The 15,328-nt window shown below is 42.9% G+C and overlaps 1 protein-coding gene across 3 annotated transcripts; it reads left to right on the forward strand.

The window, feature by feature from the left end:
• Nucleotides 1–246: 246 nt before the first annotated feature.
• HNRNPU (heterogeneous nuclear ribonucleoprotein U) lies at nt 247–13,110 on the forward strand. 3 transcript variants are annotated; one of them, XM_062490290.1, is made up of 14 exons: nt 247–1,087; nt 1,967–2,078; nt 2,202–2,275; nt 4,625–4,764; nt 6,380–6,479; nt 7,529–7,641; nt 8,039–8,302; nt 8,555–8,674; nt 9,307–9,435; nt 9,798–9,966; nt 10,503–10,742; nt 10,990–11,192; nt 12,271–12,342; nt 12,747–13,110. In XM_062490290.1, the coding sequence occupies exons 1-14, from the start codon at nt 358–360 to the stop codon at nt 12,798–12,800; spliced, it is 2,520 nt and encodes an 839-aa protein (XP_062346274.1). In that variant the 5' UTR covers nt 247–357; the 3' UTR covers nt 12,801–13,110. The 3 variants fall into 3 exon arrangements, with proteins under 3 accessions (XP_062346274.1, XP_062346275.1, XP_062346276.1); XM_062490291.1 differs by having other exon boundaries at nt 1,970–2,078; XM_062490292.1 differs by having other exon boundaries at nt 247–1,051.
• Nucleotides 13,111–15,328: the final 2,218 nt, after the last annotated feature.

The following is a 15,328-nucleotide window of genomic DNA, read 5'->3' on the forward strand; positions in this document are numbered from 1 at the left end:
GCCGAGGGGCGGCAGGGTGTGCTGCGCTCGGGCGGGTATTTACGGTAAAGCGGTCATTACGGTAGCGCGGGAGGGCCTACGTGCGCGGGGGCGGGGCGGTGCGCGCGCGGCGCCGGAGCGTGCGCGGCCCCGCGAGGCGCGTCTCCCTCGCGAGCTCGCGGTGAAAGGATTTGGCGCCAGGCGGGTCCGGCTCCGCAGCTCCCGCAGCCGCACGAACCCCCCGCGCCTCCCGCCCGCTCCCACCGCCCGCCAGGGCACCGACGCACCGCAGGCAGAGCCAGAGCCGCCCGTCTGTCCCTGCCCGCCGCCGCCCGCGCGCCGCCCAGGGACCGAGCCGCCAGTGCCGCCGTCGCCGCCATGAGCTGCTCGCCCGTGAACGTGAAGAAGCTGAAGGTGTCGGAGCTGAAGGAGGAGCTGAAAAAGCGGCGCCTTTCCGACAAGGGCCTCAAGGCTGAGCTCATGGAGCGGCTCCAGGCCGCGCTAGACCAGGAGGAGGCCGGCGGGGGCGGCCCCGCCAGCGGCGCGGCCGAGCCCGGCAACGGCAGCGTGGAGGGGGAGGCGGCCGAGAGCGGCGGGGGCGCCGCGCAGCTCCGCCAGGGGGGAGGCCCCGGCCAGGCCGCGGCCTCCGCCATGGAGGACGACGACGAGGAAGGGCTGGAGGCCGCCGATGGCGACGCCATGGAGCTGGGCGAGGAGAACGGGGAGCGGGCAGGGGCCGGGGGCGGCCCCATGGAGGAGGAGGCGGGCGGCGAGGAGGAGGAAGAGGAGGAGGAGGATGAGAACGGCGACGACCAGGGTTTCCAAGAGGGGGAGGACGAGTTGGCCGACGAGGAGGAGGCCGCGGCAGGGGACGCCAACGGCCACGGCGACCAGCAGCCGCCGCAGCCCCAGCAGCCGCAGCAGCCCCCGCCGCTCCTCCCGCCGCGCAGCGCCGCCGCCGCCAAGGAGGCTCCCGGCAAGAGCGCTGGGGGCGCCTCGGGGCCCGCCGCCGCCTCCGGCCCGGCGGGCCCCGCCAAGCAGCAGCAGCAGCAGAAGAAAGCGGAAGGCGGCGGTGGAGGCGGCCGCCCCGGGGCGCAGGGCGCTGGGGGTGAGTGAGCGTGGTGGCGGGAACCGGGGTGGAGGGGTGGAAACGGGGGCCCATTAATCCCATCCCCCCCCCGCCATGACGGGGGTTGCCCGGTCCGGGGGTGGGGGGGGCGGCTTCCGGGGCGCGCGCGGGAGGACGTTGGCGGCCCCGCGCCTCGTGCTGCCCCGGGAGGGGGGGGGGAGGGGCGCGCGGGGGGAGGGGCGGCGGAGGGGCCGCTGGGGCGCGCTGTGCATTGTGCGCCGAGCAGCGCTCGACGCGCGTGACGTCACTTCCGGGCTGGGCGCCGCCGCCGCACGGGATGGCGCTGGGAAGGCCTGGCGGTACAGTGGAGGCGGGAGGAGGAGGAGGAGGAGGAATCCCTTCCCTGGGGCTCCCGCCCGCGGCCCGCCGGGAGGAGGCGCAGTCGTGCGGATCGCACGGTGCCCTTGCTGGAGGCCGGCAATGTCCCGCTCCCCCCGTGGTGGGCGGGTGGTGATGGTGTTGCGGGTCTGGAGGCGCGGCGGGTCAGGAGGGGGTTTTTTGGCTGCTTATTTTTAATTTTTTTCATTTTCTAAATTTTTTTTTGCTTTTTTTTTTTTTTTTTTTTTTTCCGGATTTTCAGTGGGGATCATTACACTGAGGGCCATACTGGCTGCTACCTGTTGTATTAGCAACCTCTGTATGCTAAATCTTTTCTGATTGGACATAAGTTTTGAGTCCCCCGTGAATATTCAAGATACAGGCTTTTACCTTAGTAACATAGCAAAATTCCTTTTTTAAGATGTTACTGTTTATCTCATGCTGCAGCATGCTGCAGTTTACAAAGTTGAAACCATCGTATGGATTTTATTCCCAGTTAAACTAAAACTTAATCAAAATAAATCATCACTTCTGTTACAGGAGATGGTAAAACGGAACAAAAACCTGGTGAGAAGAAGAGAGGAGTGAAGAGACCACGTGAAGACCATGGCCGGGGATACTTTGAATACATTGAGGAAAACAAATATAGCAGGTATAAAGAATTGGTGCTGAGCAGTATTTTGTGATGAGGAGGAATAGATTACAGAAATGTTACTTTTAACTCCGTGAAAATACATGTAGCTTTATTATGTTTTGTTTGGTTTCATTTTTTCAGGGCCAAGTCCCCTCAACCACCTGTGGAAGAAGAAGATGAACATTTTGACGACACAGTGGTTTGTCTTGATACTTGTGAGTAAATGTGCTTTCTTTTGCTCTGGAAAGATGTGGTGTTAAGGCTTTTAATCTTAATGCCACACTTTCTGAAACGGGGAGGATAAACTTGTTGATTTTCGTTACCAGGTAACATTTTAAAAATGAGAAAAACACTGTGTTTCCACCTGTTTTTAGCAAATAAAAAAGCAGAAGGATATGTGAGTATGTTAGCAGGAATAAGCTTGGTTTTCCTAGCTAGTCTGTAGTGATAGAGACGGTTCTGTGAAAAGTCTTAACCAAAGCACTAATCCAGTATGGGAGCTTAGGAGGGTAAGTGTAGAGTGCACATAGAACACCCTAGAGACAGCTTAATGAAACAGCTGTCCAGCACTACTGCCCAGAGAGCTCAGAGCCAATAGTATTAATGCTTATGAAATACAGTTTGGGAAGTGAGCTTCCTACATAAGTTCCCCCACTTATGTACTGACCAGTGGAGTATTCCGTTTTCTAATAAATTTAGCAAAATCTGGTAATGCCGCCTCAAAAATGGCCCATTCATGTTACCTGTGAGTGTGTTGGCTTTGGGTGGTGGATTGTGCAAGTGTCGTGGCAGAGGGAATTGGTCAGCAGACCATTGAAATTGAGAAGCACCTGCAAACAGGGGTTTTTTTGGAGGTAGATTATAAACTTTACTATTGCTGTAACATGCCATAATGGCAGAGTTGATGTTTGTATTTTTGAGGGTAAGTATAAGGATTCAGTGCAATATTAGAAAACTTGGTCTTGAAATAATGCTTATTGGATTCTTACAGTGCCATGGAAGGAAAGCTTAACTTGTGGCATTGTCTTGGCATATTTATTAGAAGTTTCAGGTGGTTTTATTCCACAATACATGGTTTGAAATGGAAGGAGGTATTAGTTTACAGTCACATAAATTGCTGAATATGCCATCCCTGGCATTTTGCTAAGTCTCGAGTTTCTAGCTGTTAACCTGGTGAGCAGCCACTTCCGTGGGAGCTTTGGATTTTTCTAATAGCTGAGTAAATATGTACTTTTCATTATTACTATGTCTAGTAGTAATAATATTTTCTAGTAGAAAACATTGTTACTGGACAAATTCTGATTTAAAGTGTTGTCAGACTCTTTAGAGATAAGATTCAAGCCCAGCTGTAAGGCTGAATTGTGTAATGAATTGGCACTCTCTTCTGGATAGTGATCCAGACGTGTAAGAGGTTTAGCCACTCTTAAGTACTTTTTACTACTCATGTCTTAAAAAGAAGCTGTAGCTTCAGATTCTGTTCTCCTCTCCCATTCTAAAGGTAGCTTGCTGGAAAGGTGGGTTTCTTCTGTATGATTTTATCTGCTTTTCATGCATCAAATAAAAGCAGCACTGATGAGGAAACGCTTGGATCACTAACAGTATTTTTGGAATTTGGGATGGCTGTATGCAAACAAAATCTTGCACATGCCAGTAGTACAGGGCAGACTGCATTTTAGTGTGTTCTGGCATCGTGCAGGTTTTACACCAGAGCACAATCTGCACGTGGTGCATTCTGCTCCTTTCTTGTAAGAGTCAGGTAGGTTTGGAGCTGTTTCTGTGGTTTCATTGCTCTGGGGAATACAAGTATTGCATGCTGCACCTCTTGTTACCATTTGGCGTTATTTTTCTGAAACCTACTGGGAGATTCATTTCAGTTTCATGGTGTGCAGTTCTGAAAATGCTTGTAAAACCAAGGTTTCACTGAGGTTCTTATAGTGATAGGTGGATTCATAGTGTGTCTCTGGGCTGAAGTAGGTTCTGTTAGCATACTCTCTGTGCTTAGCATATCTGCATCTGATTTAACTGCCTTTATTTTAATAGACGTCATCTAATTTGACTTGCTGATTGACTGTATTAACCAAAGGCTACATTCAGTACTTAAACAAAACCATTTGTGTTCACGTTTACTTCTTAGCACTGCTTAGGTTTGGGCTTGAGCAGTGAGGCTGCTTCAGAATCAGGTCTCTAGAGGGTACTGTGGAGAGCAGAATGCAGATGGCTCTGTATTGATGGAAAGAAGTAACTGACAAAAGAGGGTTCTAACAGATCAGGTGAAAGTTAGGGGTTTTTAAGCAGATGGAAAAAATAGAGGGAAATGGGGTGACAGAAGTGAAGATGGCACCTTGAAAATTACTTGTTAGCTAGGTTTTCCTAAGATTCTTGACTGAGCTTCAGTCTGCAGTTCCATTAAGACATGTTACTTCTCTGAGAAGTCCTGGGTACTTGCTGGCAGTTTGTCTTTAAAATCACCTTTGAAAGCTGTCATCATCTTTAATGCATTAAATTGGACGCCTGTACTCTTATTTTTTTGATCAGAGTAAACAGAATGATTTTTATGTTAACAGATAACTGTGACCTGCATTTTAAAATCTCAAGAGACCGGTTTAGTGCTTCCTCTTTGACCATGGAAAGCTTTGCTTTCCTTTGGGCTGGAGGGAGAGCCTCCTATGGAGTTTCTAAAGGCAAAGTCTGCTTTGAGATGAAGGTGAGTTAATGTTTATGGGAGACTTTTGCATGCTTAAATATAATACATGTCACATTTTTTGGACTTGGTTGAAACTAATTGATGTGAACGGGACTCTTTAAATGGCCTTTTCTTACAAGAAGATGGCTCAGTTTGCAAAACTGTTTCCTCTTTTATTAAATGGAAGTTCTTATAAACCAACAATAAACCAGAAATTCAAAAAAACCCCCGAAAACCAAAAAAGCCCCACAAAACACTGCATTTGTTCTGAATATGAGACTTCTGGTCTCGTTTTTTAACCACAAATTCTATTTGGCATTTCATACATCAGCACTGAAAGTATTTTCATACTCTCTAGCCAGAAGTTTGCTTGTACTTTCTGAAGATTACAGAAAGCTCGACTTTTTTTTTTTTTTTTTTTTTTTTTTTTTTTTTTTTTTTTTTAGGGTTATAAATTATTCCAAAAGTCCTTTCTGGTTCTACTTAGTCTTTAAGTTTGGTCTGCTCTAGGCAGGGATTTGGGCTGGATGACCTCTAGAGGTCCCTTTCCACATCATTAACTCTGATGTGATGCATTGAATATGAGTATTTAGCAGGTAGTTGAATTTCAAGAACGAGAGATCTTCTGAAGGGTAAGAATGGCAAAGAGCCATCAGCCTTCTAATAAATCGATTTTTCTAGCTTGTTGGTGGAATAGGAAGAAGATCACAAAGCTTTACTTTTTCTTTCTTCGTTTTTACTTAACAATGTTAAAGGCTTCTGTGCATATGATGGACCTGTGTATATTTATCTGTTCTCTTCCTCTAGTGCTTTCAAAGGCAGATGTTGCCATGAGAATTGGGCAGTGATCCCACTATCGTGGCTTTTGCATGGAGTGATTTTTGTGTCTGTTCATACCTGTAACTTTGGAAGGCCGGTGAAGTGAAATTCATGTCACTGTTTATTGTCCTGTTCACTTTCAAATGAGTTTTGGCTCAGTCACCTGACTGGAATAGTTACAGAGGTTGATAGGATACTGATGGGTTGTTCACATCCTTTTAGTAAAGTTTCTAAAGACAGTTAAAAAACAACTGGTTGCATGTAGGTTCCAGTGCGTTTAGGTTGTTTGTTGTTTTGTTTTGTTTCGTTTTTAACTGGTTATGTTGTTTGGAAGCTGGCAGCTTGCCCAGGAAGTCTGCTTACAGTGAAAAGGGATAGTGTAATACTTTCCCTAGTCTCTTAAGAAGTGTTTTTTTTAAATACATTACACATTTTCTTAGCTAAATAATTTACTGTTAAACCCAATTTCATAGCAGCTGTTTCTTTTAAATAAATAATACATGTTGTTTGTGATCTTAATACAGTGTCACAAGGACTTAAGACTTTTGACCACTGACAGAGACTGCTGTGACAAAGTGATGAAGGTTTATAGTCATCATCTTATCCAATCTTCATCCCTAAGTCAGGAGATGGAACTGTTCAGTCACTAGTTGTGGTTTCATATTCTTGAACATGTTTTATTTTTGCAAAAGGAGATCAGTTAGACTTAGCAAATATTTAACCGAAGTATAAAGGTTCCAAATGTTACCTTTTGTTCTTCCATCTTGTTAGTGTGTAATGAATACTGCTTACCTTTTACTGAATAATTTAAAAATAGGTTACAGAAAAGATTCCTGTTAAACACCTGTACACAAAAGACATTGACATTCATGAAGTGCGAGTTGGCTGGTCACTGAACACAAGTGGAATGTTGCTCGGTAAGACTTAAAAATGTTTGATTGCTTTTGTGTTGATGTGGCTGAAGTTTGAATAAGTATTTTCTGAAGCATGGGGCACAAGCTTAGTGACTGTAGTCTGTGTTGTGAAAGGTGGTCTTAATTTGAGTCATTCACTGGGTATGGTGTGAGGAAGTTCATTATGAGGACCAAAGTTACAGAGTATTCAGGCCTGTAAGGGTTAGGGCCATAATTTAAGAATTAATTCTTCCAGTGATCGTGTATGGGTTGTGGAGACCATTGTTGCATACCCGACAAGATAAAGGATTTGTCTTTTTCATGTAGTGTCATAAGTAGAAAAAGGGGAAATTGCCCTTCCCTCCACTTTTAAAGGGTGCGGCATAGTATGAAATCTAACCCATGGTAACTACATTATCTTTTGTTTTGCTTGGTGGGAAAATCCTAATTTCTGAAAATAGCTGCAAAGATAGAAGTACAACTTCATTTTATGTATGCAGATTATAATAATAATATTTATGACTTGTTTGTGAAACACATTTTTGGGGGAAATATGGCGAGTTGGTATGTTCTGACACCAGCAGCAGCTTTTTGTTTAAGTTACACCCGAGTCCTTGTGTTTGACACTTCCTGTTAGCTTGTTCCTTGCAGCTTCATCCTCAGCTGTTGCATAGGCTGACTGTCTGCTAAACTCCCTTTAAAATGGGAGGGGTAAGTGCTCCTGGAGACTTAACTTCAGAAAGCCTTTCTGCCTACGTTACAGCAGGTATACCACTGCATCATCAGGTCTTCACAGTTTAAAAATACTTGTTCACATCTTTATCTGGCAGTTCAGCTTTCATTGTTGGCATGAATCTGGAACCAGCAGCATAAGGCTCTTAAACTGGTATTCTGTCTCAAGTGAAAGTATTGAGAAGAATGAGCTTGTGTAGCTGTTGGGGGGTGTCATAGCTTGTTTTGACATTAATAAAAACACTCTGAACAGCAGCTTACTTAAGTAGTTGTGAGGTGATTTATGTCTAAAAGGTTAGACGGGAAAGCCTGTTTATAATTAGTTTAAATTGTTCCTTCAGGTGAAGAAGAATTTTCTTACGGGTATTCTCTGAAAGGAATAAAGACATGCAATTGTGAGACTGAAGACTTTGGTGAGAAGTTTGATGAAAATGATGTGATTGGATGTTTTGCTGTAAGTTTTCACTTATATTTTCTTCTGAGGGAAAACATCCCTGAATTTTTAGGCTGCCTTGATGTTAGAATCAGTAAAGCAAATACATAAAATCATGTGAGCAACACAAGTTGCTTAACATAGGCAGACAGCAGAAACAGCAGCTATTACTAACAGTGGCTCCTGGCAACATGATTTTATATTCATGGACAAATGTCTTTAAAGCCTTTTAACAAATCAAATCTTGAACAAGATGATCATTGACAGTGACTCATTAGAAGAGAAAATTAGCTTCAGTTCCTTTATGAAATAACAGTGTTACAGAACTTGAGTGAACATAGCCAGTAGAGTGAAGTGACTGATTAATTGTATAAAGGGAGCTAATTTTATCCAAAATAATGCTTTGTCTGAAAAACAGAATTTTGATGGTGATGAAGTGGAACTCTCATACTCCAAGAATGGGCAAGAGCTTGGTGTTGCATTCAAAATAAGCAAGGAAGTTCTTGATGGGCGACCACTTTTTCCACATGTTCTCTGCCATAACTGTGCGGTTGAGTTTAACTTTGGTCAGAAGGAAGAACCTTACTTCCCTGTACCTGAAGAGTATACCTTCATCCAGAAGGTCCCCCTGGAGGATAGGGTCCGAGGACCAAAGGGACCTGAGCAAAAGAAAGATTGTGAAGTAAGTTTCTTATGATCATCTCAAAAGTTGTTAAAGCAGATGGATGGAAATGGTAGAGTTAAGGACACTATTCCACCTCACTCCTGACATTTTTGTTTGGGAGCTTTAATACCTAGTGTCTTGTGGCCTGTTCACCACCATTACTTTCCCCACCCCCACATCCCCCCTCAGTATCCATTAGGCTTGCTGGACTAAGTTGTGTATTAAAGAAAATCTTTGAAGTAGTATCTCAAGTGCAGAACTTTGTCATAGGTGGTGATGATGATTGGCTTGCCTGGAGCTGGCAAGACTACATGGGTTACCAAACATGCCGCAGCAAATCCTGGGAAATACAACATTCTTGGGACAAATACTATTATGGACAAAATGATGGTAAGTTATAAGACCTTTTATTCCTTGGTATGTTGAAAACTTGCTGTAAATCCATAGTCTTTGGCTGTCATGGGGTTCTTTTGTATCAAAGAAACTGGCTACTTGTTAGCTAGTGATTATTCTTGTTGAAGAAAAAAAGACTGGCTGTGACACTCAGTGCTGTGGTTTGGTTGTCAAGGTGGTGTTAGATCATAGGTTGGACTCAGTGATCTCAAAGGTCTTATCCAACCTAATGGTTCTGTGTAAAGATTTCAGTACCTTGCTGAGCTGCTAGTTCACACATGACAGGATTCTGAAGCTTCTTACAGTAATATGTAAGAAATACTCTGCTGTTGTTGACTACTGAATATATTTCTACTTCTCTGTACATCACTGTTCTCAGAAGAGAACGTTTAGCTGGAATTAGTATTGTGATGAGTATACCTTGAACTGAATGGTGCCAATTCTTGTGGAGTCTTTGTTTATAAATCTCTTGCATTCTATGGAGGGTTGAGAATTTCAATTATGAGTTTGCAGCAGCTGTGGCCTTGAATTGAATAACCTTGAAGAGTGATGGAAAGCATTTAGCAAAGAAAAATGTCAGCTACATGTACCAGGACTACACTGACTAACTTTGGGAAATCTCTCTGTAGGTTGCAGGTTTTAAGCGTCAGATGGCAGACACTGGAAAACTTAACACACTGTTGCAGAGAGCTCCACAGTGTCTCGGAAAGTTCATTGAGATTGCAGCTCGTAAGAAGCGGAATTTCATTTTGGATCAGGTAGAAGCTTCAGTGAAAAACGGTTAAGGAACTTTGTTATAGGCTGTGTTGTAGTAATTAATTGGGATTAAAGTTATAATAGTTGTTTCAGTTACTGACTTACTACTCATTCAGGGGACACAAAGTTGAGATATTGCTACGAATGCTTGTCTGAACTTCTCTAGATTTATGGGATGTGGGAGGAATAGTGTTTTAACACGTTGATACGAGCTCGTAACTTTGCATTATGCAGCATCTTTATGTCCAGTTATTTGTAAACTTCATTGCAAGCTCTTGTAGAGGTGAAGTCTTTACACCATAAGTTGACTTCCTTAACTCTTACAATGACAGCTACGTGTAGTAAGTTACTGCATTTTTTTCAGACAAATGTGTCTGCAGCTGCGCAGAGGAGAAAAATGTGCCTGTTTGCAGGCTTCCAGCGCAAAGCAGTTGTTGTTTGCCCAAAAGATGAAGACTACAAGCAAAGAACACAAAAGAAGGCAGAGGTGGAGGGAAAAGATCTTCCAGAGCATGCAGTTCTCAAAATGAAAGGCATGGAACATAATCCTATACTGTGTTTTAGGATGCTGAGTATCTGTTTAAAGGATTAAGTAAACGTGAAGTCTAAAAAATCACTTTATCTTAAAGAGTTGTACTTATACAAAACTGGAAGACTATTGTAACTTGGTAGGATAACACTATATTGTGTTCCCTCTGCTGCAGTCCTTAACACTACTCAGTTATGGTGATACGCTTCATGCAGATGCACAAAGCTGTCTTGGCATAAAGTGCCCTATATACGTGACATATTTGGCAGAAACTGGTGTTCTGAGTGGAGGCTTATAAAAGAAAAAAAAAAAGATAGGCAGAATGTTTTCAAGGTTTGGAACAGTACTGGCAACTCCATGAAGAATTGTTTATTTCCTTTTTCACTGTCATATTTGCTAATTGCTCAGATTATGTAATTTTTGTCCCTGTGCTGAGGGGATGGAGAGGGTGGGAGGAAGAATGGGGGAAAGGTGTTTAAATTGCAGCTTTGATTGTAGCTGAATGTAGATGCTGAATACTCAGTGTTTTTGCAATTATAGGGAACTTCACACTGCCAGAGGTAGCAGAATGTTTTGATGAAATAATCTATGTAGAGTTGCAAAAAGAAGAAGCTCAGAAGCTTTTGGAACAGTATAAAGAAGAAAGTAAGAAAGCTCTTCCACCAGAAAAGAAACAGAACACTGGCTCAAAGAAGAACAAGAAGAGCAATAAAAATCAATTTAATAGGGGTCAGAGAGGACGTGGAGGATTCAACATGCGGGGCAACTTCAGAGGAGGAGGTGAGCCTGGAAATAAATCTGTGACTTCTGGAGGTTGCTTCTGCTGGGGAAAAAGGTTGTATGTAGTACTTGCACTGCAGTTATTAGGTAGTGGGAACCTTGATCTCAGTTTCAGTAAGTTGAATGTTTAGTGCATAGTTAATTGTCAAGCTCAAGGCTTGTCAGACCTCGGGTTGCACCGTTCATCTTTGTGTAGGAAATGCGTAAGACCCAACAATTTCTTGATTAAATTAATTCTCTCCTGCAGTCCCTGGAAATCGTGGTGGATACAACAGGAGGGGAGGCAACATGCCTCAGCGAGGTGGTGGAGGTGGTGGTGGTGGCGGTGGCAGCAGTGGAGCAATTGGCTACCCGTATCCTCGTGGCCCTGTCTTTCCAAGCAGAGGTGGCTACTCAAACAGAGGAAACTATAACAGAGGTGGAATGCCCAACAGGGGAAACTACAACCAGGTGATGATTTGTGAGGGGGGCTGACCAGTTGAACTACTGTACTTGTTTCATAGCCCTGGTGCCTCTGAGGAGTCTCAAACTTTGTTGTGGTGCTGGTACCCTGATGCCATGCTGCAAGGCCTTTCTAGTTTAGTGTGTGTGCCCAGGGCTCTGAATGTTGTGTCACAGCTGATGGGAGGTCAGTTCATGTTAGGACTGTATCTTGGTCCTGTTAAAAATGAAGATTTTTAGTGCATGTGTGAAGGCTTGTCTTTGTTTTTTTGTGTGTTTCTTCCCCTTACCGTGTAATAACTGTTGTTTGGGCTGAGGGTCAAAATGTATCTTTAACAAACATGTAGGGAACTTTCTGAAAATAGCTCTGCACAGAGTCTTTGTTTTGGTGTCTGGTATCAAACACAACCAGTAAAGACACACTAGCCTAGATCTTACCTCATGGAATATCAGTGGAAGTGTTGGAAAACAAAATTTGGATTACTGAAGAGCCAGCAGATGGAGCCCAAGCCAGTAAACATGGCTCAGGTTTGCCTGATACTGACAAGCAGGGGGAAATTTGTTAGCAAAAAAGCAAGATTTTATCTACTTGTATCAATGTCCCTTTGTTGTACCATAACTTCTGCTGGAGGTTTTGGGGGCTAGCTCTTCTATTTTCAGTAGTGTGACCCATATCCTTTTGTCTGATCAGATAACATATCCTTGTAGCAACTACAGCCTTTCCTAACTAAAAATAGACAAGCTCTTGTATTTTTAGTTGTCCTGGTGCATTTAGCAGCTGGAAATAGGGTGAGTCAAAACTGGATTAGCCAGCTTTCCAGACCAGGCAACAACAGTTAGAGTTGGCTTATTAATTCTGAGATTCTTGCCCCATGGTTAAAAAGCAGTTGCCTAGAGGGAAGGAAGGAAGCTTTTGGTGTTCTAGTGTTTTTCAGGGAGGGATTTTTTGGTGATGTGTTTTTCTATTAACCTAGGAATGATACTTCTATATGGTGTGTGATGTTTTCTTGATAATGAAGATTGGTATTAGGAGGCTTCTGAAAAATGCATGTAGATGAAGTAGCTAAAAACTTTTGTCCTCTTGCAGAACTTCAGAGGAAGGGGAAATAATCGTGGCTACAAAAACCAATCTCAGGGCTACAACCAGTGGCAGCAGGGTGTAAGTAGTCTCAGCTTTACTTAACTTGAATGTTGGAAAACGTGGACTAAAATAAATAGATGCATAATTAAAAGTAGAAAGCAAAATCTTCTGATGCTAGGTAATATCACTATAAATAGCTTCCGATACAAAACTTAATCTGCCTTGATGGTCTTGATATATCAAATACCAGCTGTGCCTTAATGCTCTTAATGGTATGTAGTACTTGGCTTCACGTTACTGCGGTGAACTCTTCACTGCCTTCAGTTGTTCAGGAACTTGCTGCTGTTGGAGAGGACTTATAATCTTCTCAAATTCCAGGGGAACTAGATGTTTGTTAAATGTTGTTTCTTTTTCTCCCAAGTAAGAAACTTAACCATTATGTGATTGCAGGTTAAAACTAACTATTTATTAATCTGTTGCAGCAATTCTGGGGTCAGAAGCCATGGAGTCAGCATTATCACCAAGGATATTATTGAATACCCAAATAAATGAACTGATACATATTTCTCCAAAACCTTCACAAGAAGTCGACTGTTTTCTTTAGTAGGCTAACTTTTTAAACATTCCACAAGAGGAAGTGCCTGCGGGTTCCTTTTTTAGAAGCTTTGTGGGTTGATTTTTTCTTTTCTTTTTTTGTACATTTTTAATTGCAGTTTTAAAGTGATTCGTAAGAGAACCTCAGCATTGTGCACGAAAAGAGAATGTGTCAGTATTTCAGGGTTCTACATTTTATCTGTAAAATGTGACTTTTTTTTTACCACAACAAAAGTAAAACGTTGCTTTGTACCTGGTGTCTTTTTATTAAAGAATTTTCTCCTTTTTCCCCATCCCCCAATTTCTAAGAAACAGTCGTGAGTCATGTCACAATACTATAGAAATGTTAGCAACCAGATTCATATGGAGGCATTGTGGTAGCCCTCAAATACCATGAGATTATGTAAAGCTCCCTATTACGCTCCATCCTCTCTATCAAGCTCTTGGGTGGGGAGGGGAGGAGGGGGAGGCAAAAGTTACTGGCAATAACTAGGACTTTTTGTAATGTTTGGAACTCAATAAGATGTTGGGGGCAAAGAGGAAACCTGGGGCTAAATAGTGATGATGGAGTGTATGTAGAAGCTCTTAAAGTTGTAAAACTCGGTTGCTTTACTTGTGGAGGCTCAAACTTGTGAAGGTACAAAACCATAATTTTTTTTTCCATTTGTTCTGCATTTTGATTCTGAAAAGAGGCTGGCTTTGCCCATTTCTTATTAAACAAAACTTGTTGTAAATCCAGTTGTCTAATGGGATCTATATGAAGTTAGCTGTGTGTCTGTATAACTCTCCCCACAAAATACTGTATACCTAGTGTGCTTGTAGTAGTTACTCCACCATTTTGTAAGCTAATGAAACTGTGAGTCACCCATTTTATATCTTAATTTTTAATCATGTCAATTCTCAAATGGGTGTATCTCCTTAGCCTGCTGATTCCTTTTCTCTTTAAAGAAAGTGGGTGGAGAAGTTTAACTCTAGACGTTTGTTTGCAATAAAATAAATTCATTTTACTCTTGTTTGGGATTGTCGCCATCAAGGTCTAAAATCCCGTTAATGCTATAAAGAGGAAGAGAATGTATGAAAGCGACAATGTTGGACAGTTTTAAACTCATTACTGTACATGCTGAAGTACTTGTGTTTCTTTAAAAAAACTGGTGGTTGCTCTGTTAGAGATTTATCACATGTATAATTCGCAGTTTAACATGGTTACATGTATAGGGCAAAAGTCTTTAAGTTGCGCTTGCATCATGTAAATCCACTTCTTTATTGTAAAATAGACATTGGGGAAGGAGCAGGAGAAGGACGAGGAGTAGGACAGGAGGAAGGATTGTAATGGAGTTTAACAGAGCTTCAATTTGTTTTAACTGCTATTCTGTTCAGCTTTATGCTTCTGTAAAACTGTAGTGGCAATGTTAGCTGCTAACGTGCGTTTTGATGCCCTAAGACAGGGGAAAAGACGTTCCCATTGCAAGAGGGACACGGGGTACACGTGAGAACACGCGGCACTGCTGCCATGGGGGCCCTGGCGTGTGCTGGCAGTCCCCGTGGCAGTGTCTGGACTAGCAGAGGCTTCCTGGCAGCAGCCTAGAGCTAGAGTCCTGTGCTGTGCTTGAAACTTTTCTCCAGTGTTAGTCAATTTCTAGTAGTCTTCAGAAGTAAAGATAAACTTGTGTTGCTCTTCTAGCCTTTATAGTAGATGCCATTGCATATTGACATTAAACATTAACAGCACCACCTCCTTGTTAATAGTGCTTTAAATAATCCCTTTACTTTGAATGAGAAAAATGTAAATTGTCTTAAAAGAAACTATTTAATGAAATTTGGGGCACTGAAACCCAAATATGTTTTGCTGAAATGGAGTTTTCTTTAGACTTGCAAAAAAAAAGTTTAGTGTAATTAAAGTCCATTTCCCTTCTACTCTCCTCACAAGAACTAACACTTTGTATGGAGTGCTGATCCTTTGCTTATTTTGGTACTCTATAAAATTATATAGTCTTAAACTAAAATATAAGAGCCTACACTTACTATGGTTGTAAAGCCTGTATTTCAATTCAAAAGTCTGGGATGTTTTGTTTTCAGTTTCTTTGCTGTATGGTGTTCAGAAAAAACCCCTACAAAACAGCCACACATGAAAGTGCTTCAACTCTCGCGTTCAAAAAGGAGTATCCTGTTTCTATTAAAAATACTCCTCTCTAACAAAAGCTGGTTTGGTAAGTTCAGCACTATCTGAGGAACAGAATTCAAAAAAGATTCAGCTTACGCTATACCTGGGACACGTGTAGCTCAGGGAGGGGGTGGAAAAGTCCAGGTACGTAACACCGCTCGTGATTTGGCACAGCTGAGTGGAGAGCAGTGCTTGCATGGAGCTGTGTATTCAGCCTGGGTCCGCCCACACACACTTGCTCACAACGTAGCTCTGAATAGTCCTAGAGAAGAGATGTATTTTGCCGTGTGAAAATGGCTTTTCTGGAGA

The sequence above is a fragment of the Cinclus cinclus genome, chromosome 3, assembly GCF_963662255.1.
Source record: "Cinclus cinclus chromosome 3, bCinCin1.1, whole genome shotgun sequence".
Classification (NCBI taxonomy): domain Eukaryota; kingdom Metazoa; phylum Chordata; class Aves; order Passeriformes; family Cinclidae; genus Cinclus; species Cinclus cinclus.